The sequence below is a fragment of the Sciurus carolinensis genome, chromosome 8 (assembly GCF_902686445.1).
Source record: "Sciurus carolinensis chromosome 8, mSciCar1.2, whole genome shotgun sequence".
Taxonomy (NCBI): Eukaryota; Metazoa; Chordata; class Mammalia; order Rodentia; family Sciuridae; genus Sciurus; species Sciurus carolinensis.
The window spans coordinates 128,913,791-128,937,279 of NC_062220.1; the positions used below are offsets into that span (position 1 = coordinate 128,913,791).

The window sequence follows — 23,489 nt, forward strand, 5'->3', positions numbered from 1 at the left end:
TACCTGGTCAAACAAAGACCGCCAGGGGACTATCCCTGGTAGATGCAAACCTGAACTGATGCAAACCCTACGTAAGTGCTTAACCACAAGCTGCAATTTCTTTTTCTTTCTTTTTTTTTTAATTTTTGGTACTAGGGATTTAATCTAGGGGCACTTTACCACTGAACTATATTCCTAGCCCTGTTTATTTTTTATTTTGAGACAGGTGTCACTAAGTTGTTGAGGCTAGTCTTGAACTTGCATCCCTCCTGTCTCAGCCTCTGGAGTCACTGGGATTATAGAGTGCTCCACTGTGCCCAAAACAAGCTCCGATTTCTCAGCAGCATGGCAACCCTGGTTGATCTCACCTGCTCAGTGTCAGATCTATTCCGCTTTCCTTCAGCTGGAGCTCCATCACTTCGGATCACTTTGGGCTTCCGTTTTTTGCTGGATTCTGATGACATGATTGTTCTTCAAGGTTAGAAGAAAACAATAGAGAGTTGTTAAGAGGAGAAAGCTTTCAAGATTTTTCTGAGTTAGAATACTAAGTCTAACTAACAATTCTGGTCATTTATATATGTGGTAACTCAAGAAAAGTCACTTAGCCCTGTAAAGCTGGAGTTGAATACTCTATAAAACAGGGAATCATCCTTCAGCCTGTCCAAAATGAATCTGTCTCACATAAACTCATTCCGAGTACCGTTGACTGGTCACTGTGTGGTGGGCCTTGATCTAAGCACTTTATGCGTATGTTCCCATTTGATTATTATAACAAACTTTTCAGATAAGAACCATTAACAGGGGCTAGAGTTGTGGCTCAGTGGTGAAGCACTTGCCTGGCATGTGTGAGGCCCCGGTTTCAATATTCAGCACTGCATATAAATAAATAAAGTAGAATAATGATCCACTGACAACTAAAAAAATATATAATAATAAAAAAAAGAACCATTAACATGCTGGGCACAGTGACACATGCCTGTAATCCCAGAGACTGAGCGAGGAGAATCGTGAGTTCAAAGCCAGCCTCAGCAACTTAACGAGGCTCTAAGCAACTCAGCGAGACCCTGTCTCTAAATAAAATACAGAAAAGGGTTGAGGATGTGGCTCAGCGGTTAAGTGCCCGAGTTCAATTCCTGGTACCAAATAAATAAATAAAATAACTGCTAACATTTTACAGATGAGAAAATTGAGGCTTGTAAAGATAAATATCTTGTCTATCACACGGTTAGTACATTAAAACTTGGGTCAATGTCAATGCTCTTTACAACTATAGTATTATGCCTCCTAGTCCTGACATCATTTCATCTGGCGATGCCAGGTTAATTGACCCTAAAATTTAAAAAGAACAAAATGCACATTTCAAGGCTCACAAAATATTCTCCCTTGTCATCATCACCACAGCCTCCTGAGGTGGGCAGCACCGTCCCTCTTACCCAATCAATCTGCTGCTATACTTATTGAACGAGCCAATAGTGTGTTGAGGCAGAGTCAAAAGTGCACTGGTTGGAATCTCCACTCTACTATTTTATGGTTATGAGTCCTGGGACAAGTCACTTCACTTTTCTGTGGGTCTGTTTCCTCACAAATCTAATGAGAGTAACAGTCCCTACATTGGGGCTCATGGGGAGGGTGAGGCACTAACACAGGATGCACTCCCTGGGAAAGGTGATTACCGTGAGCTGGGACTATGGTGCACGGGTGATCTTACCTAACACTGAACGCCCAAGGAGAAAATTAATCCCTTTTCAATTCTTTTTTGAAACTTCCAATTGCTTCAAGAATATATCTTCCATAATTTAGTTTTTTAAAGTTCTTTTGGTTGTCTGGAAATCTTTATTTATTTATATGCGATGTGAGACTAGAACCCAGTGCCTCACACATGCTAGGCAAGCGCTCTACCACTGAGCCACAACCCCAGCCCCATAATTTATTTTTGACACCCATGAATACCAAAGTTCATTTGTTAAAAACAAACAAGCAAAAACAAGGTCTATCTCCGAGCCTTAGACAATGAAATCTAGGCAGAACTTGTTAACAATGGCCCGTTTTCATTATATTAAATACATTTATTTGTATCAGTAGCTTCTGCATAAGACAAATAAAAGCAATTTTCCATTCACAGTAAAGTGACGTTTTCTCTCAAATTTCTGTTTTACAAGTGGGGCTGGAAGTGTAGCCCGGTGGTAGAGTGCTTGCCTAGTATGTGCAAAGCCCTGGGTTCGAGCCCCAGGAAACCCCCCCTCCCAGATAAATAAAATAACTTTAGTAAACAACTGCACACGTGGTAAGTTGAACGCAAAACCCACAAAGGTGGGAGCCGGCACACAAAAGCGCACAAGAAACGTGAGCCGTTACCACCACCATCATCAGGAGGCTACAACGCAGGGCCTGAGGATGCTGCAACTAACTCTTTCCAGATGAGGATACAGCGCGGAGCCGGTGACAAGGAACCTCGGGAGGAGTGGGCGGAGAATTCGGCTGGTTCTCCAGCACAGAGACACCCCTTGCACGGTCTGCACCTCAGTCCGGAAGCTCCCACCCCGACTCCGCCGTGCCGCTGGCCACCCCACCACCGTCCACTCCTCACCCCGGTGCTTCTCTGACCGATCCTCGCCTGCGAGCTACTTCCGGCCGCCAGGCGATCGCAGCGCACACACCATAGAGAAGCGGAAGAAAGGAAGGAGCGGCCGGCCGGAAGTGAGGAGCAGAGACCGGAAGTAAGGGCGACGGGCCCCAGATACCCGCGGGTGGGTGCGAGAAGAAAGGAAGCTGCAGTTCTTAATCTGGAGTCGCGCCTTTTCGCTGCTCTGAAAAACCTGGTAACTTAGGCCGTGGGTGAAAACAGTCGCTCGTTTTCCCTAATTGTTTAAATGTTTGTGATATGCTGAAGATAGCACAAGAATGTGGCAGTGGCATAATTTGTGCCCTAGTGAATTTGCCTCTAAAAACGCGGCCTTTTATTTTTTTTAATAACATTGGGAGTTGAACCCAGGAGCATTCTGCCCCTGAGCTACATCCTCAGCCTTTCTTTTTGAGACCGGGTCTAAGTTGCCAAGGCCGTCCTCCAACTTGTGGTCCTCCTGCCTCAGCCTCCCCAGTCGCTTAGATTATGGACGCCGGCCATCACACCCAGCCATAACAGCACACCACACCAATGAAGGCAAGTCAGGGAGGGCATAACTCCATTTTACACTTGTTTTTTCCATAGGGGTTTTCTCCATGTTAGGCCTAATTTGCCCAGTTCAGAGTCACATCTCTAATGCATCCAATGTTTCTTACCCCCAGCATGAATTGTAAAACAGAGCCAAGGATTTTTGGTGTAGATTCCATTCATCTGGAGCTAGATTCGGTATTCCTCCTGAATCCCATGTCGTGCACAGTTCTGCCCAGGGGTAAGGATGAATGCCCTCCTTGACAGTAGCTCCTGAACACAGTACCCTCCAGGGGAACAACAGATCACCAGGTGGGACTGAAAAGCCTACAAGCTCTGCTTTGTCCTGCTTTGGGCCGACATTAGTTGCAAATAAGGAAAAGACACTGCAATTTATAGTAAATATTTAATTGGTTCCATCAGCAACTTCTGCGCATTTTCCTGGTAAGAAGGCAGACTTAAGATACCCAGGGGTTCATGAGGTATGGGGGTCACTGAGGAGGTCCCCAGAGTCACTGACCCTACTCCACAGGCTTCAGGCCCTGTTTTAAAATAAGGGTTGGGCTGACAGAATGTCAAGTACAGGAAAAGGGAATGCAGGATGAGGGAAATACAGGCCCTGTTCTGTAGTTTTGCCTGGAGGGAGGAGGGAGGGCAGGAGAAGGGCTGGGACTACATATTATAGTTCTCAACCCTAGATAAGCCTTTCTGTCTTGTATTATGAACCCTCTTGCCAAGTGGTCTTCTGTCCCCTCTATTCTATCTTTCCAGTTCTGTATTACAAATTGTGCGGTTCAAACTCAAGTTCTGACTTATAAGTTCTAATTTCTGGGTCCCTGTTTCATGTCTGTCTCTTGCCCCCAAATTGATTCTACTCCAATCCCTTTTCCCAGCCTCTCTGGGTAGATTCTGGATTTCATCCTAACCTTGCAGATTTGAGAGTATATGGCAGTACCAGGCTTTTCCTCACCAGGTGGGACTTGACTCAGTCTTTGCTTGTGTGGCAAGGATGGCACCATTGAGACCAGGGACTTACTGAGGGGCTGGCCTGGTCTGACCGCCCTTCTAACTACTTACTGGTCACGCTACCTTCTGTGTAACTATTGCTAATCCAAGGGTTTCCATGCTGACACCTGGGACTAGTGGCCTTGACAGGAGGAATCTCAGGAGAACTGTGAGAAATCCTAAAAGGTTGCTATTCTTCATTTAGGGAAATTAGAAACTACTTCCAGCAGTAAGGAAGGAGGTGAGTGGAGAAGGCTTAGGGAAGGGTCTGAACAGAGCTTAAGTCCTCAGAGCCATGTCATCTTTGTCCGAGCTGTGCACTATCCTTCAGAGTTTTCCCAGAACAAAGAGAAATCAGGGCTGGGAGCTCCTCTGTCCCTGGCTGCCTTGAGGGTGAAGGGGAAGGAGGTAGAGCCATCAGCAGCGTCATTGGAGAGGCGAAATCTTCAAGGGGATCATGATCCGAGACTCCATATGTCTCACCAAGGGGACTGTGGAGAAAGGCAGAGGTTGGGATGGGCGTGTAGATAAGCCAACAACCCCCCATACAAAAATGAACACAGGCCTTTGAAAGGAGAGGAGGCCCAGATGCTGAAACAGGAAAGTCTCATTGCTCTCCTAAAAAAGCCAATTGAAAGCATCAGGTCTCCCAAATTATGTAATGAGACAGGACTTTCAGGGTAATGAGATGAACATTTTTATTGTTTTGTTTTTTGGTACAGAACCCAAGAGTGCTTTAACACTAAGCTACCTCTCCAGCCCTTTCTGGTTTTTTATTTTGAGACAGGTTCTCAAAGTTGCTGAGGCTGGCCTCAAACTTGTGATCCTCCTGCCTCAGACTCCCAAATCACTGGATTATAGATATACACAACCGTGCCCAGTAAGATGGGACATTTTTAAAAATTTACTTTGCTGTGCATGTGAAAAAGTAAGTAGCATAGGTGATTTAGCTCAGTGATACAGACTTGACCAGCATGCATGAGGTCCTAAGTTCATCCCCAGCAGCACAGAAACAGAACAAAACTAGCATAGTTTAAAAATGCAGTCACAGATATTACTGCTAAGGACAGAGCTAGGTTAAGGGAAAAGTATGGAGATTTAAAGAAAAATACCAAGAAAATCATTGTAAGGTTGGGGGTGTAGCTCAGTGGGAGAGTGTGTGCTTATAAGCATGTGCAAGGTCCTAAGTTCAATTCTCAGCACTAAATTTTTTAAAAAAAATCATGGTAGGCCACACACAGTGGTGCACACCTGTAATCCTAGCAGCTTGCGAGGCTGAGGCAGGAGGATAGTAAGTTCAAAGCCAGTCTCAGCAATTCAATGAGGCACTAAGTAACTCAGTGAGACCCTGTCTCTAAATAAAATATATTTTTTAAAAAGGACTGGGGATGTGGCTCAGTGGTTACGTGCCCCTGTGTTCAATCCCTGGTACACACACAAAAAAAATTATGGTCGTACAATGGCTGAGCAAAAACTGAAGGGATCCTTCAGGTGCTGAGGTTTGAAAAATCCTGATTTAGTTCAACCACATCATTTTACAGATGGGGAATCTGCAACCCAGAGAGAAGAGGGTCAGCTCAAGGTTACTCAGGAGGTTTTAGACTCTTGTCTCCTGCTCAGATTTTCAGACTTTAATGTGCATACTAAATCACCTATAGTTTTCTGTAACAGTGCAGATTCTGATTCAGTAGGTTGGGGGAGGCTGATTCAGCATTTCTCACAAATGTCCAGAGGATGCCAGTACAGTCAGTTGGGACCACACTTTGACCAGCAAGGCTTCAGCTACCTCCTTCACAAGAGGCATTCTTAGCTAGGCATGGTGATGCATGCCTCTCATCCCAGTGACTCAGGAGGTGGAGGCAGGAGGATTGCAAGTTCACAGCCAGCCTCAGCAATTTAGGGAGACCCTAAGCAACTTAGTGAGACCCTGTCTCAAAATGGAAAACAAAATAGGCTGGGGATGGGGCTCAGTGGTTAAGGGCCTCTGGGTTTAATCCCTGGTATCCATTCCCACTCCCCCGGGGAAAAGTACTACTTCCTGACACTAGCTGTTAAGTGTGGAAGCTTAACTGTGCTCCTCAAGGGCAGGGACAGGCTCTTATTTATTTTGAGCCTCCACCCACCACCAGAGTTCCCCATACATAGCAAGGGCTCAGCCAACATCTACTGACTCCAGGTGGTTCTCTGGGGTTCTAGGGGCAAACACCATGAGCAAAAAACTTGCTCAAAAACTTTGCTAAATGATTTCTCTATGCCAGAGTCAGGGCATGGCATTTTTTAGCCAGGCATGATCTCAGTGACTTGGGAGGCTAAGACAGGAGGATTGCAAGTTTAAAGCCAGCCTCAGCAACTTAATGAGGCCCTGTCTCAAAATTAAAAAAAAAAAAAAACAAAGGGCTAGGGATGTGGCTCAGTAGTTAAGCACCCCGGGGTTCAATCTCCTGTATCAAAAAAAGGGGGGGGAGCACTTTTCATAAATTAGTTCATGAAGTCCTCCCTATAGCCATCTGAGGGAGACTAGTACCATCACTATATCACAGATGAGGAAGCAGCTTCAGCATGCACAGGTGGTGGGGAACGCTCAGCTACAACACATCTCCCAGGAAGGGACCACCTAGATGTATTACCATCCGCTAGGGTACTCACTTAGGACTACTTACATCACGTGGAATGTGCCACTATGATAGAAACACACTAACTTACTGTTTAAAGTGAGTTCTGAAGCCAGGTGCGGTGGCATTTTTTTTTTTTTTTTTTTTTTTTTTTTTTTTTTGTGGTGCTGGGACTTGAACCCGCGGCCTTGTGCTTGCAAGGCAAGCACTTTACCAACTGAGCTATCTCCCCAGCCCGCGGTGGCATATGTTTATAATCCTAGTGACTCAGGAGGCTGAGGCAAGAGGATCACTAGTTCAAAGCCAGCTTCAGCAATTTAGCAAAGCCCTGAGAAACTTAGTGAGATCTTATCTCAAAAAGGGTGGGGATGTTGCTCAGTGGTTAAGAGTTCCCAGGAGGCTGAGACAGGAGGAGCTCAAGTTTGAGGCTAGCCTCAGCAACTTAGGGCTGGGGATGTAGCTCAGTGGTAAGGCGCCCTTGGGTTAAATCTCCAGTACAAAAAATAAATAAGTAAAAAGAAAGCGAATTCCCCATCACTGGGCATGAAACTAGATCTCTTTGTAGAAGGAATTGCATCCTTTTATTCTTATACAGGACTCCCGCAGATGACCCAAAGGCCCCGCTGATTGCCGGAGATGGCACTCACCTGTATAGTAGACATTTTCATCCCAGCCCCTCTTCCTCCAGGCAGCATTTCGAGTCTCCTCCCGAGACTGCAGGTCTTTATAAGCTGTGGGAAAGGCACAGGCTCATTCCTCAAGTACTGAGGGTCTGATCCCCTCTCCAGCACAGGGTCCCCTTTTCCACTGCACCAAACTCTGCCCTGCTTTTTTTCTTCCCAAGATGCTCCCTTGGATATTAGCAAATACTGTCTGCTTTGTCAATCTCACCCAACCAGGTGTACAAAAAGATTAATTTCAGATGACTACAAATAATATTAGAAAAGAGGGAGATGAAGAAGACAAGAAAGGCCTCCCTGAGGGAGTAAAATGTAAGGATGAGGAGCTGGCTGTGAATTGCTGGGTGATGGCCTTCTTAAGTTGAGGGAAGAGCCCGTGCAGTGGCCCTGCAGTGGGGAATGGCCTTCAGGGTTTTAAGGAATGCACATGTATTGTCAATTCCAAAATTTATATTTTTAGCCCCAAATTCTCCTGTGGATTCCAGACTGTGTATGCAGTGCCCATGTGATACCTCCACTTGGGTGTGTCAGAATCTTAAGTGTGACATTCTGAGGGACAAAATTATACTCCTGACGCCTCTTCCTTGCTCCTCACAGAAGAGCCCTGGAACTCTTCTGGAATCCTCTTCTCCCTTGCTCCACCACAGACAATTCCTTCTCAAGTTCCAGCAGTTCAACCTCTAGACTGATGACTCTGTGGATATCTCAGCAGCCCACTGCCACTTCCTGAGGCTGAGCCCCATCCTGTTTGCATGAACTGATGTAAGCATCTCCTGCTGCCCGGCTTTCTCTTTTGCTTCCCTACCAAGCACTCTCAGTAATGCACCCGGCAGCCAGAGGAATCCTGTAAGAATGCTGCTGCAGCCTCCCCCTCCATTTATGATAAATCCCAGCTCTTCCCCATATTCTGTAAGGCTCAGCCTGATCTGGCATCTCTTCCCTCTCATATCCCATCTTACATTATTCCCCACTTATTCCATTCCAGTCTCCTTTCTCTACCTCAAAACCTCAAAGACCTTTCCCCATTGCAGGGCCTTTGCACATGCTGTTCTCACCATTCATAATGCCTTTCCCCAGCAGTTCACAGCTGGTGCCTTCTCATCCTTTAATTCTGAGCTTACATTTACCCCTCAGTGAGACCTTGTCTACCCTAGCCAATGTAGGTCCTCAATGTTTTTTTCTGTCTCTCCCAGTCTCTTTTCTACAAAGAATATTTGTAATCATCTGAAATGAGTCACTTTGACTAGTTTACGTCTGAGATAATGTCTCCCTCTACTAGACTGTAAGTTCCACAAGGGTACTAATGTATCCCCCTGGTTTACAAAGAGACAATGGAGAAAGGGGACAACAGAAGTTCCTGGAAGGACCCTGACCTACCCCAGAGATGGTGCACAACGTAGAGCTCTCCTATCTGTGAGAAGAAGCCGCCCACTGCCTCCTGGTTCTCCTGCCGGTACTTGATGGCCCGAGCCCTAGAGATGGCACAGAGTGTGGGGCAAGAGCCAGGCTGGTGCACAGGGACTCCTGAGGTGAACCCAGGCTGATTCCTTGGCCACACCTCACAGGAGGGGGCTGAGGTGGGGCCCACGGCTCTCAGAGATGCTGAGGGAATAGGATAATGGAGACACAGATTTTGGCTGCTTTCCTACAAAGGGAGGCCTCACCATTTTCTAGGACATCTGCATCTCCTGGTGGGATCCTTCTCCAGGATCTCTGAGGGACAGAGGATGCTGGGTTCCCTGTGACATGGCCCTGGGAAAGTGGCCCCTGGGGCAGGACAGCAAGGTTCCCCCCCACTCCCAGCCCTGATGCCGCCACTCACCAGTTGTTCCCCCACTCAATCATGGTTCCTGGCTGAAAGAGAACCAGAGGAGGAGGGGAATGAGCCTCCACCTTGGATTCCTAGCCTCCCAGCAGGGCAGAGAAGGAAAACTGTCCTGTCTCCCGAGCTCCAGGAGCAACTTGGAACTTGGCCCATTCATGAGTCCTGACTTCAGCCTGGTATGTAGGTATGCACGTGAATGTACACACCTCTGTTCCAAGCACATAGGAAGGAAAAGGCCAGAAATCCAGACTATGCTCTGGGGTACACGGCCCACCCACCTAGGGGCATCTCCAAAGCAACACTGCAGCAGGGAGGGTGGGGGCAGGAGGGGATCTTTTGGGAGGGAGGCACCTTGAGCTTGTATGTTCTCAGTTCATAGATGTTAGGGCCCGCTCTAGGCTGTGGCTCATTCCAGAAGCTAAACTCCAGGAGCAACTGGTTTCTCCTGGACAGCAGCATACAGCTCCGCTCCTTTCGGAACTCCAGGTACTCCTGTAGACATGGTAATATGGGCAGAGCAGCCAGGAAGTGCCCTGCACCCCAGCAGTGTGCCCCATGGGCTGGTAGGGGAGCCCCCGGCAACAGGGCTGGGCTGGAACTAATATCCAAAGAGGTTTGCCAAGTGGACACTGACGTACCTTGTTGTTTTTGAGCTTGTTCATGCAGTCCATGAGGGCTGGGTAGCCGCCTGAGAATCTCCACAGGTGCACTGTTGTGGGGAGGTACAGATCAGGGCACTTCCAGGATCCTGCCTGGCTTATGCAAGCCTGGCTAAGTGTGTGTGGTGGGGGAGACGGGGAAGGGCTCACAGGTCACAGAGGGTATAGGGGAGCCATGTCACGTGTTTCAGTAGGGTAGTGAGGCAACAAGATGTGCTCCCCCACTAGGAGCTCTTGTGAAAGGAGTACAGGGCAGAGAGATGTGAGAGGTCTAGACGCCAGGGCGGGTGGTGAGAGTGGTGCTGGGGAGGTGGGCACCTCACCTGCCTGGTCCTGCTCCCCGTACCATGTGTTCCAGTTGCCCACGAGTGAGCAGGGATAGTCCTCATCCAGGTGCAGCTTGGGCAGCACAGCCTCCCTGTGGGAGGAGCACAAAGAGAAGATGGAACTCGTGCCAGTCAACAGGGCCCTGAGAATAAGGGTTCCAAATCAGGCCCCCTGAATTGGGGCTGAGTCTCCTCATCTCTAAGATACACAGGCTGGACAAGACATCCCTAGAACTTCCAGCAGTGAAATCCACATATCCTGAATTTTGGCAAGAAGGAGGCAGAGGATGTTGTGAGGCTGTGCTGGGACTGGGGCCCCTGAAGCAGGGGCTTGGACAGGCCGATGGAGAAAAGATGCTCACGTCAGACTGTTGTAGGCATCCAGACACTCAGGCTTCACATTGTGAACTGCAACAGAGGACAGAGTGGGAGGTGAAGTGGGGTGTGTGGACGTGTGTGTATCTGTCTCTTCAGTTGGGGTGGGTGGAACCCATCAGAGCCAAAGCTCCCAGGATGGCACAGAATGTTTCCAACCCTCTCCGTGTTGGAACCTCAAAGGCCCCCAGAGGAACTAAGAGAGAAGGGCTGGCCAGCCCAGCAGCCACTCACACTGGATCTTATAGAGGTTGCTGGTCTCCTTCTTGGACAGTAGGGTGGAGTGGGCATCCTTCCGAGGATCCACCTTGTGGACAAAGAGGGACCGAAACCAGCTGCTTTCATTGTCCTTGGAATAGAAACTGTAGGAGAGAAAAGTTCAGGGAGACATGCAGGGGTAGTAATTCCAACTGCTCAGATGTCTTGCTGTGGGATGTAGCTCAGTGGTAGAGCATTTACCATGAGTGCCTGAGGCCCTGGGTTCCATCCCTAATATTTCCCCCAAAAAAGTAAAGTGTCGGATCAGATGTCTTACTTCCCCAGGCTAGTGACCTACATTTCTGGAAACAGGGCCATGGAATCCCATTGCAGCTTGGGTGTGAAATGCCACCAGCCTGGCAGACTTGGTCTCTTCTACAGAGATCCCAGCTGCCCCGTCTGCAGCTTTGTAGGACCTCGGGAGTATGGGAAAGGCATCCTTACCTCTATCCTATCTCTGGCCTTCCTTCTTATACTTCACTCTTTTCCAAGGGCTCCTCTACGTGGGCCAACAATTGTAGCCTCTTACAAGAGAACTGTCAACCCCTGCCTGATGCCCAAATCCTTGACAACCCCACCTATCTCGTTGCTCCCACCCCACCCCCACCTGTGTATGCCACTCCAGATGTGCTCTACCCTGAACACACCAGGCTCTCTTGACTTTGTTGCTTCTTTGCAAGTTCTGTCCCCTCTGACTAGAAGACTGCATTCATTGTCTTCCCCAGAGCTCATATTGCACTTGGCCTGTGGCCCCTTAGATCCTACAGAAAGACAAAGACAAATAAGCCTTGTTCTTGAGGAGGTCACAGTTCATTGTAAGAAAGAGGCCTCAGAACACAATTACAGCCGGGGTTGCTGGGAGAGTAGGTGAGCAGGCCTTCAACTCTGCCTCTGGTAGTATGGGCAGTGGGGCAATGAGCTGGTCAGTCTCTAGGGCTGACTTGGCAGTTACAGGCAGAGCAGGTTAAAAATCATTGCAAGGCATTTGTTCATTCATTCAGCTAACACTTGACCACCCAGATAGGATGCTGTGAAAAAATGAATCAATGAACATGATTATGTGTTTTGATCATGAGACAGTAGTTCAGAGCTGGGGACCCCTGCAAGATCCTACCAGTCGGTGACTGTTACTCCCTTCCCCTTACATATGCAAGGTCCCAGCAAGGGCAGGCTTATTTTGAGGCTGTCTCCTTACTCTGAGGTCTTGTGGTCTGGCCTGAAAAGCAAATGTGCTGGAGAGATGATCTGTAGCAGTGGGCAAGTCCCTTCCTTTTCAAGCCTCTCTCGAATAAAGACATTACTACTTTTGCCAGGTGTAGTGGCACACACCTGTAATCCTAGCAACTTGGGCAGCTGAGGCAGGGAGATCCCAAGTTCAGGGCCAGCCTCAGCAACTTTAATGAGGCTGTAAGCAACCTAGTGAGACCCTGCCTCAAAATAAAAAATAAAAAGGACTGGTGATGTGACTCAGTGGATAAGTGCTCCTGGGTTCTATCCCTGGTACTAAAAAAAAAAAAGAAAATTTTTCCCCAAAATATGGATTAGCCTGTGGGACTGATAAGATAAAAAGATCACAAGACCAGCACTATTGCTCAGTGGTAGAGTGAATGGTTAGCATGCCTGAGGCCCTGGGTTCAATCCCCAGCAAAAAAATAAAAAATCATCTTATATTGGTAATATATTTGTATAGTATAAAGATGAGAAATTACTTTTCCAGACTGTTCATTCAGTAGTCTCTCCTTATCTGTGAGAGATACATTCCAAGACCTCCAAACCCTATATATAATGTTTTTTCCTATATATGCATACATATGCTAAAGTTTAATTTATAAGTCAGGCACAGTAAGAGATTAACAGTGCTAATAATAAACTAGAATATAACAATATTCCGTAATAAAATCATGTGAATGTTATCTCTGTTTACTTCTGGAATTTTCTATTTAATATTTTCCAATCACTCTTGGTGGCAGGTAATTAAAATCGTGGTAATTGAAGCCTGGGATAAAGGGAGACCACTATATTACTTTCCTGGGAAAGGGAAGAGGTAGATGGTTAAATTTTTTCTCTTATTCATTGTAAATTTTTTTAAAAGGTTAAAAACTATTGGTTGGGGGGCTGGGGTTGTCTCTCAGTGATGGAGTGCTTGCCTAGCATGTATGAGGCACTGGTTTCAGTTCTCAGCACTGCATATAACTAAAGGTTCATCAACAACTTAAAAAAAAAATTATTGATTGGGAGGCTTAGGCAGGAGGATTGCAAGTTCAAAGCCAGCCTCAGCAACTTAGCAAGGCACTTAGCAATTCAGTGGGACCCTGTCTCTAATAAAATATAAAAAGGGCTACAGATGTCACTCAGTGGTTAAGGGCTATGGATGTCGCTCAGTGGTTGAGCACCCTTGGGTTCAATCCCCAGTACCAAAAACAAAAACAAACAAACAAAAAACCCAAACTGCTGGTTTAAGCATTTCTGAATTCATGGGATCTGTCAGTCACTGTACATATATTTGTTTTATTAGCAAAAAAGAAAATTCAATAGATGGACAACATGATCTGAGAAATTAGGAGCCCTAAGCCAGGGAACCCTGAAGAACTTTTCAGTTGTATAAACTCACTCAATCCATGTAATGGCCTTACATTGTTGGTAATACTATTGTCCCATTTCCAGGAGGATAAAATAGAAGCTCAGAGTTCAAGGAACTTGCCAAGGTCACCCAGAAAATCAGGGAGCAGAGTTCTTTCCTTTCTTTCCTCTTTTCTATCTATTTATTTATTTTGAGACAGGGTTTTGCTAAATTGCCAAGTCTGGCCTGAAATTTATAATCCTCCTGCCTCAGCCTCCCAAGCAGCTGGGATTACAGGCATGCAGCATTGCACTGGGCAAGAGCTCTTTTGTTGAAGGCCAGCTCTCACCTCATGTAGGCACTGAGGGACCTGACCTTTGGTTTGAATGTAGAGGGGCTGCTATTCCTGGAGGAGAGTGAACTATTATTTGTGAACCAAGATCTTTGCTCCACAGCTGGGCTTCCAGTCATTTATTAACATCAGTAGTACCAAGATAAATAGGCCTTACCTAGCCCTGAGGAAAGAGCCTGGGGGCTGGAATGCTGAGGAGAAAGGATCCAGCAGCTCTAATGAGCTCCCATCTCTTCCCACTGTCCTCTAATCCTTCCTGTCCATGGGCTTCAGTTTCTGCATCTGTCAAGTGAGCAGGGCAGAGCAACCCACTTCAAAATACCTTTTCCTATAGGTAAAATCCAACAAGTGACTTGTCCAAATTCCCAGGATGGATCTGAACTCCAGTACCCTCAAATACATATTTTGAAGAGTTCAAGTTTCACTTTCTCAGTGAATCAGCAATGTTCCACCCTTGACCTTCCCAACCCCTTTCACCCTGCTCTTTTGTCTGCAATAACTTCTAAAATACTACCTGGGTATAATAGCGTACACCTGTAATCCCAACAGCTCAGGAGACTGAAGCAAGAGGATCACAAGTTCAAGGAAAGCCTCAGCAACTTAGTGAAACCCTAAGCATCTTAGCAAGACCCTGTTTCAGAATAAAAAAGGATGTGGCTCAGTGGTTAAGTGCCTTGGGTTCAATCCAAAAACAAAATAAAACACTATACCAGGGTTGTGGGTATAGTTCAGTGGTGAATTTGCCTAGCATATACAAGACCCTGGGTTTGACACCAAACCCCCCCAAAAAATAAAAATAAAAAACTATATCAAAAACTTTTTTTTTTTTTCAGGACTGGGGTTATGGCTCAGTGGTAGAGCACTTGCCTAGCTTGTGTGAGGCACTGGGTTCACTTATATATAAGTAAATAAAATAAAGATCCATCAACAATTAATAAAAATATTAAAAAAGAAAACACTTTTTTTCCCTTTTGCTTACTATGTACTTTGTTTATTGTCTCTCTGCCCACTAGAAGCAGCCCCATTAGGCAGGGACCTGGTCTGTTCTGTTACATCCCCACTGTATCCCCAGTGTCTGAAACAGGGCTAGGCACATGGTGTCTATGACTCAGTCTGTGCTTGGGAAATGAATGAATGGGCTGAGCAGGAAGGGCTAAGATATAGTTGCAGTGAAAATGATGAAAGCTGGAAAGGAAACAAATTTTGGACCCTGGCCTAGAATACGGACTCAAGGATCCCAACAATAGCAGAATTAGCCCCTAAGAGCACAGACTCTGGATAAACCAGGTTCTAATCATAGCTCAGTTTCATCTTTCTACTCCACTTTCCTCATCTGTGAAAGAGGAGCCACTGAATGGGTCTTTAGAGAAAGGACCTAACACATAGTGCAACAATATCACTATCCCTACCTACCTACCTACCTTCCTACTGGATCTCCCAGCTCCCACTTTCCCCATCTTTTCCTAATCCGCACTTCAATCTTTATAGTGAGCTACACTCCCAGTCCTTAAGGGAAGTACCCCCAGGTACCTAGCACCATTTTTCCATATATACACATACATATATATAAATATATATATATGTATACATACACATATAAATATATATATATACACATACATATATATAAATAGATATACATACATAAATATAAATAACATAATACCATTATTTTGTGTATTTTTTATGTGGTGCTGAGGATTGAATTTAGTGCCTCACATGTGCTAGGCAAGTGCTCTACCTGAGCTACAACACCCCCCCCAAGTACCATTTTTAAGAAGCTGAATGCCTCTAAAACAAAGTCTGAATGCCTCCTCTTGGGATTCTAGCTTTAGTCTACTTTGGCGAGGGTTCCAGAGTGAACTTCTTTTTAAAGTCGGAAACTAGAGAGCCAGGATTCCCTACCTCAGTGGTTATCAAACTGTCAGCATTACCTGAGAAATTTGTGAGTTCTTAGCCCCCCGCCCCCGGACCTAGTGCAACAGAAATTCTAAGGGTAGGTTTAGCAATCTGAGTTTTTATAAGCCCATCAGGGGATTCTGATACATGCTTAAGGTTGAGGATCACTGCTCTAGAGCAATCCCAATTTTGTCTTTTCCTTCGTGTAATCTCAGTAAATCATCCCAGAAATGCCAAAAATCCTGGTATCTAAACTATTTTAAGAATGCCACTTTAGCTCAGAAAACATGATAAAGTTTTGTCCAATCTGTTAGAAGGATCTACCCCTGCTAGTCTGCTCCAGCCCTTTCCCACAAAAAATATCTCATATTTTCCCCTCAACTCTTTCACAATCTCATATGGATATGTCTTTTTTCTCAGTCACACGGGATGCCACTAGTTAATGTCTTTCAATCCCCCAGGTACCTAGCACAGTGTTTTTGACATCGTAGTTGCATAATAAATATTTGACCCAGATGAGAACTTCTCCATCTCTCTTTAGGAAAAGTTACCGTAGATGACACATTCATACTGCCAAGAGTGATCAACAGTCTGATGCCTCCCCACATGAATGTTCTAGATTCATACACTAAGAGGTCGGCTCTACCCACATTCTGAAATATCACCTCGTTTGAATCAACTGATTAATTGCTCTAGAGGGGTGTCTTCAGCTAGAAGATAAAGTTGTGTTAAACAAGATAACTGAAGCAACAGTAAGAGTAACCAGTGTTACTTACTATAAGCACTTACTAATCCTCAAAGTATATTTTTAAAATAATGAGGCTGTGACTGAGGATATAGCTCAGTGGAAGAACACTTGCCTAGCATGTACAAGGCCCTGGGTTCAATCCCCAGCACGCAAAAAAAAAAAGAAGGCTCAGAGATGTTTCCTGCCTTATTCAAGGATGGTTATTCAACGGACAACAAGATTCCAATTCAGGTCTATTGGATTTCAAGGCCCAGCCTTTGTCTCCATCCCAGCAGCCTTACTGCCCCCGAACCTCAAGAGACCAGAAGGGCTACTGATAGTCCCACTAGTGACTCCAGAAAAATCGGTGGCAGGCTGAGGTTCAGAGAAAGGTACCCAATGTGGGACCACAAACTACAAAACTGCAAAAAGTTTTTGAGGGACTTGATAAATATTAATCTAAGAGCCTTCACAGCAATCCAGTGAAAAGTGCTAAGCAGAGATCACCATGCTCACTTTACAGAGAAGGAAACTACAGTTCAATGCAACTTCAGTGACTCACCCCAAGTTACCAAATGTAACTGAGGAGCAGCAGGCTGCCTCTAAGTCTCCCATTCCTTTTATAGTCTCTGGTTATCTATCAAATGATTCTATCAAATGATTCTATAACTGATTCTGTCCCTTCCCCAATCTCAATCTCTTCACCTGGAAAATATGGGCTCATAAAAGATTATCTCTACAAGGTCTTTCAACCCTGACACTATGTGGGTCTAGAGTAGAAATTGCCTGAGATGCAGGCTTGGGCAAGGGATGACACTTGAGTGCATCAGGTAACACACACATCACAAGCGTGGCCTCTTCAGTCCTCAACACTTGATTGATATACATCCTTTTTGTCATCCTCATTTTACAGAAAAGGAACCTGAAGCTTGAAGAAGTCAAATGCTGAAGGGCACCTTTCCAAAAATGGCTGATTTTAGATTTGCTAGTGCCAGGCAAACTCCAGGCTCATTTCATGATGTCAGCTTTCATATTCATTATCAGGTAGTCCAGGTGAGGGGACATACTTTGGACACATGGGCTCCTCTCTCCCATGTGTCCAAAAGTCTTACTGCATAGTGCTCTAACATATCACAGGTCTAAAAGAACTCTGCAGCTTCACTCCTAGGCTGCTGGGCAGGAGGAAATCCTGCTTCTTTTTACAAGGGGGGAGAAAGTGTTCTCACTTCTTTGGCAAATGTTCTTGAGCATATACTGTCCTGAGCCCTGTGGGGGTGGGGAGTTTAGGAAAACAGAAAAATTAGGTAATGGTCTAATGGGACAGATAGGTAAGCACCAGGTCCTAAGTACACAGGATGATATGTGTAGAATGGGGGAAGAACAGGGCACTGAACAGAGGAGGGAGGAGTTGCCTAGAGGCACTCAGGGGAGGCCAAGCCCTGTCTCAGCCTAGGGCAAACAAAAGCCCTGGGTGAGCACATGGTCCAGCCAGCCTCCCTCCCCCAGAAGGCCAGCAGTTGTGGTGCAAAGTGCAAGGTACAGTCAGGATCCACTGCTGCCATGGTACAGCATGGAGAGTGACCTTGGACAATTCCCGTCTTCTCTTAGGTTTCTGTTGACCCACCTGTACAGTTCAGGGTGGGGAAGCAAAGGATCTGTAAGGCGATGGTCCTTGGGGCTCCTCCACTGAACCCCTGTCCTCATCTCTTCCTCCTAGAACTTGCTGAGGGAGAAACTGCCTTGCCCAGAAGCCCCCAGAGGATGCTAAATCATAGTCACTGTAAAAGGCCCCAGGAAAGGGCCAATACTAGTATCCTCGGTCCCTTCCCATCCTCCCGAAACTGCCCCTCCCACTCAACCCATCTTTCACTCTCTGCCCACACCCAGATTCTCACCAGCACAAAGACCCAGGCCAAACCTTCTCACTTCCCCCATTCTTCCCATTCCCTCCCCAGGCCTAGATCCTGGCTCCGCCTCTAATCCTTGGATTCCAAGCCGAGGAGTCTCCGCCCCTCCCCCAGGCCCAGACCCTGGCCGCCGCCCCTGCAACCCCGCGCGAGGCCGCCGCCTCCCAGTCCCGCTCTCACCGCGTCGCAGCCGCAGCCGCGACGTCCCCCGCGCGGGGTCCCGGGTTCCCCAGCACCCGCCGCGCCGCCGCAGAGATGCTGCACAGACGCGGAGCCATGTTGTAGCGGCGCAGGTTGGAAGAAGGTCCCGCCCCCGAACCCGGCGGCGGAGGCGGGGCGCTCGTAAGCTCCGCCCCTCCGGCTCGCCCGCCTCCCTCCGCTCTTGGTCGGATGGGTCCTGCGCCCCTGCGTTCCCCAACTCCGCAGGTGGTTGGTAGAGAGCCCCGTGATCTCTGAGCTCTTGAGGCTCTACACCTGACTCGCTGGGTTATCTTGAACAAGCCTTTTTCCACTCTGGGTCTCAGTGTTCATCTCAGTAAAATGGGAGCCTCAAACAATACTACCTGGGATCCAGAGAATGGGCCAAGGAGAGTCTGTAAGCTCTGAAATTGTACCCAAGGTTATATGTATCTTTCTCCCCCCAAGTGCCGGGAATCAAACCCAGGTGCTCACAGAGGCTAGACAAGTGCTCTACCACTGAACTGCATCCTCAGCCCAACCCGCCCTCTGGGGCAGAGCATCCACAGGCAGCCTTTATCACAGTCTTTATCAAAGAAACAAACCCTAACAATTTAAGACAGGTGGGCAAAACTCTGGACAATTACTATGCTTTCTCTCCATCATCTTATGCCTTTTTAATCTTCCTCTGCCTCTTCTGTAGGAGTCACCTGGACCTCACATTCCCTTTTCTCTCACACGAAGTTCTTTTGCGCCGGTCCTCCAGACTAATCCCTTCTCAGCCTATAATCCTCAGATCACAGACTTGGGATCCTAAAGATCCCACGGAGGGCGGACCCAGGGACAGAGAATGTCCACCCATTCAATGGTGTCACTCCTGGTGTCCTTGGGTTGGGGAGTGGAGGGCAGGCTTTAATTTCCTGACTCCTTCAAATATTGATTCTGCCTGGCTAAGTTCTGTGCTCTGAGACACCAAAGATTGACAGAACAAGCCCCATACTTCTTGGGAATCAAGGCCTAGTGGGGCGGAAGAATAAAGTCACCTCTGACTTTGAGCCTCTTCAGAGCAGAGGCCTCAGCCACTCACCCGTCCCTCATCTCTCCTGCCTGATGTATTAAGAATTTACCAAATAAGTGAAAAATATGCATACAAATATTTTTGCCAATTGTGATAGAGGCTATGAAGAAATTTGGGGAGAACTTGTAATGAGGATAGGGAAGACAGAAGGGAAGTTATTTAAAGACTTCTGTAATGAAGTTAGATTTGAACGATGACTTTTTTTTTTTTTTGTACCAGGAATTGAACCCAGGGGCACTTAACCACTGAGCCACATCCCCAGCCCTTTTTTAATATTTTATTTTGAGACAGGGCCTCTCTAAGTTACTTAGGGCCTCACTAAATTGCTGAGGCTGCCTTTGAACTTGCGATCCTCCTGCCTCAGCCTCTGGAGCAACTGGAATTACAGAAGTTGGTTCCTTCTTTCAGTGTTTCCACTAAATTTTCCAGAGTTGCTACAATGAACATGTATTTTATGCTTTATTTAAAAAGGAAACTATATATCAACATGACAAATGGAAACCAGCTTTGTCATAAGCAGGTGGTATCAACATAAATGCAATGAAAACAAGGGTATTGATGTTACAATGTAGCTAAGGCAGAAGCTGAGTCTATAGCTTGAGCCCTTTGATAACAAAGTAAAGCACCTAGAGGGGTCAGAGACACAACTGGACCCAGTTTGGGCTGGAGCTTGCGCTCGCTCACTCGCTCTCTCTCTCTCTCTCTCTCTCTCTCTCTCTCTCCCAGGGATTTAACCCAGGGGCACTTTACCATTGAGACACATCTCCAGCCCCCACCCCCTTTTAAAAATATTTGTTTAGTTGTAGATGAATGCAATAGATTTGTTTATTCATTTTTATGTAGTGCTGAGGATCAAACCCAGTACCTCACACATGCTAGGCAAGTGTTCTACCACTGAGCAACAACCCCAGCCTTTTTTATTTCTTATTTTTGAGACAGGATCTCACTGAATTGCTTAGGACTCACTAAGTTGCTGAGGCTGGACTTGAACTTGCAATCCTCCTGCCTCAGCCTCCGGAGCCTGGGATTACAGGCGTGCACCACCACACCTGGCCCTACTTGCTGTTTGAGGTTATCAGAAAACCTGAAAGCAGTGGGTTTCTCATTCTGGAAATCAGTGTGTTCTCCACAGAGCCCCCAGTCACAGCCACTCTGGATGGGTAGACAGAGGAACGGCAATGGAGAAATCACTGGCGTCTGCAGTGGGAGCTGCTCTTTCCTTAGAAACCAAGTGTAGGGGGCTGGGGAGATAGCTCAGTCGGTAGAGTGCTTGCCTTGTAAGCACAAGGCCCTGGGTTCGATCCCCAGCACCCCCCCAAAAAAAAGAAAAAGAAACCAAGTGTGACAGACTGAGTGCGAGAGGCAGAAGCAACCACTTGTAGAAGGCCTGACTTTGGACTTGAGTTTCGAAGAATGAATAGGAGTTTTCCAGGAGCAGAGGGACGGGGAACCCCAGAAGAAGCAATGTGTACACAGTACAGTTGTTCTCAGAGTCAGTGGAGGGTTGGTTTTATGACCTCTCATAGACAAAATAATCCATAGGTGTTCAAGTCCTTTATATACCAATAGTATCGGCATATAACCTATGCATGTCTAATATCTATGATGATGTATGTGTATGTTGATGTAAATAGCTGTTATACTAGTAACAAAAAGTAAAATAAGCCAGGCATGGTGGTGCAATCTCAGCAGCTTGGGAGGCTGAGGCAGGAGGATCACAAGTTTGAAGCCAGCCTCAGCAACTTAGCAAGGCTGTCAGCAACCTAGTGAGACCCTGTCTCAAAATAAAAAATAAAAAGGGCTGGGAATGGAGCTCAGTGGTTAAGAGTCCTTGGGTTCAATCCCTAATACCAAAAAATAAAATTAATAAAATTGTTTTACTGTGTTGCTTAGGGGATAGTGACCAAAAAGAAAAAGTCAATGCATGTTCAGCATAGACACAGTTTGTTTTCGATCCATGATTGGTTGAACCCAAGATGCAGAACCCACCGTGCACAGGACTGATGGCACGTGAAGGGACTTCCAGGGAGAAAGCTTAATAGAATATAATCAAATGTTGGAGATTTATGTGGCAGCAGCTTCTCACTCAGTACAAGGGATCATTTTCTAACAATGGAATGGGCAGCCTTAGTGACCTGTCACTGAATAATGCCAGCAGTGTGCATAGCAGCTCATCGGTCATGTGGAAAAGGACATCTGTTAATCAAATCACAGAAGTCAGATCCAATGACTGGGAGGAACTGGCCCTGCTGGTCTGGGGTGAGAGTCTCCCCAAAGCCTTAGTGTTTCTGCCTGCCTCACCTGCAGCAGGGAGGAGGGAGCGTTGACCTACTGCCTTCTCCTGTTGGTCTTGCATTCCCAAGAAGGGTTTTGTCCATCTTGCTTCACCCAAGTAGCGCAGGAGCATCCTTCCATATCCTGACTGGGAAAGATGGAATACGGGTCTCCCTCCCCACCTATGTGCTGTGCTTTGAATGTTTGTCCCCCAGAATTCATGTGTTGGAGACCTAATCCCCACTCATATGTTAATGGTATTTGGAAATGGTTCCTGTGGGTGATTTGTTCATAGGGTCTCTGCCTTCAATAATGGATTAATCGGGGCTGGGGAGATAGCTCAGTCAGTAGAGTGCTTACCTTGTAAGCACAAGGCCCTGGGTTTGATCCCCAGCACCCAAAAAAAAAATTGGATTAATCAATTTGTGGATTAATAGACTAATAGGTTATAAAGAGAGTAAGTTAGTTATCCTGAGGTGGATCTGTTATAAAAGCCAACTTGGGGCCTTGGGTGTGGCTCAGGGTTAGAGCATGTGATTAGCATGCGTGAGGCCCCAGGTTCAATCCCCAGCACACACACACACACACACACACACATGTGCATACAAACCAGTCTGATAGTCTCTTGAGAACTCTCTCACCATATGATGCTTCCACTGCCTCTAGACTCAGCAGAGTCCCCACCAGAACTGGTGTGGTGGCACATGTCTGTGATCCCAGTGACCTTGGAGGCTGAAAGGTAAGAGGATTGCAAATTCAAGGCCAGTCTGGGCAATTTAGCAAGATCTTGTCTCAAAGTAAAAAGAGATAGGGTATAGCTCAGTGGTAGAGTACCCCTGGGTTTAATCCCCAGTATCCTGCCCCCCACACACACAGGGTCCCCACCAGCAGGAAAGCCCTTATCAGAGATGCAGCCCCTCAGCCTTGGACTTCCCAGCCTCTGGAACACTAAGAAATAAATTTCTTTATCAATTATCCAGTCTCAGAAATTCTGTTACAGCAATAGACTAAGTCACCTCCTTTGAATGACAGTGTGGTAGCTGCCTAGAGGGACAGTTTCACCCAGCGAGGGTGATCAATTTATTCCAGTTTACCCTGGAATTTCTCAGGGTTTTTGTTTTGTTTTGTTTTTTACTGGGAATGCACCCAGGACACTTAACCACTGAACCACATACCCAGCCCCCCCCCCCTTTTTTTTTCAATACTGGGGATTGAACCCTGGGCCTTGTGCTTGTGAGGCAAGCACTCTACCAACTGAGCTACATCCCCAGGCCCCAGCCCTTTTTAAAAAAAATTTATTTTGAGACAGGGTCTCGCTCAGTTGCTTAGGGTCTTGCTAAGTGGCTGAGGCTAGCTTTGAATTTGCCATCCTCCTGCCTCAGCCTCCTGAGCTGGTGGGATTACAGGCGTGCGCCACCACACACCACCCTTTATATGTTTTACTTTGAGACAAGTTCTCCCTAAGCTGCTAGGGTCTCATGAAGTTGCTGAGATTGATCTTGAACTTGTGATTCTCTTGTCTCAGCCTCTGGAGTCACTGAGTTTACAGGCATGTACCACCACAATGGCTTGCTGAACTTCTTTGTGGCACTTAATTACATACAATGCAGATGAACTGAGCACTTGTTATAAACTTGGCCCTGCC

General features: G+C 46.6%; 2 protein-coding genes and 1 non-coding gene across 8 annotated transcripts in view; 1 reads left to right on the forward strand and 2 right to left on the reverse strand.

Moving 5' to 3' along the window:
• Positions 1-2,657, reverse strand: part of Thoc5 (THO complex subunit 5) — a 34,449-nt gene extending 31,792 nt beyond the window's left edge. For 2 of the 5 annotated variants that reach the window (XM_047562580.1, XM_047562576.1), the window contains exons 1-2: positions 2,567-2,655; positions 348-450 (exon numbers count right to left, since the gene is read on the reverse strand). In XM_047562580.1, the coding sequence (XP_047418536.1) occupies positions 348-443 (96 nt within the window). In that variant the 5' untranslated portion in view covers positions 444-450; positions 2,567-2,655. The other 3 variants (XM_047562577.1, XM_047562578.1, XM_047562579.1) reach the window with 3 other exon arrangements.
• Positions 2,658-3,522: 865 nt separating this feature from the next.
• Positions 3,523-18,624, reverse strand: Nipsnap1 (nipsnap homolog 1). 2 transcript variants are annotated; one of them, XM_047562769.1, is made up of 10 exons: positions 18,496-18,624; positions 10,847-10,974; positions 10,600-10,645; positions 10,235-10,329; positions 9,891-9,961; positions 9,604-9,744; positions 9,250-9,281; positions 8,805-8,899; positions 7,395-7,478; positions 3,523-4,626 (listed from the first exon to the last, which is right to left on the reverse strand). In XM_047562769.1, the coding sequence occupies exons 1-10, from the start codon at positions 18,591-18,593 to the stop codon at positions 4,562-4,564; spliced, it is 855 nt and encodes a 284-aa protein (XP_047418725.1). In that variant the 5' UTR covers positions 18,594-18,624; the 3' UTR covers positions 3,523-4,561. The 2 variants fall into 2 exon arrangements, with proteins under 2 accessions (XP_047418725.1, XP_047418727.1); XM_047562771.1 differs by lacking the exon at positions 18,496-18,624 and adding an exon at positions 11,518-11,630.
• A 2,189-nt stretch (positions 18,625-20,813) lies between these two features.
• Positions 20,814-20,888, forward strand: Trnat-ugu (transfer RNA threonine (anticodon UGU)). The gene has a single exon. It is a non-coding gene; the product is annotated as a tRNA-Thr (tRNA).
• The last annotated feature ends 2,601 nt before the right edge of the window (positions 20,889-23,489 follow it).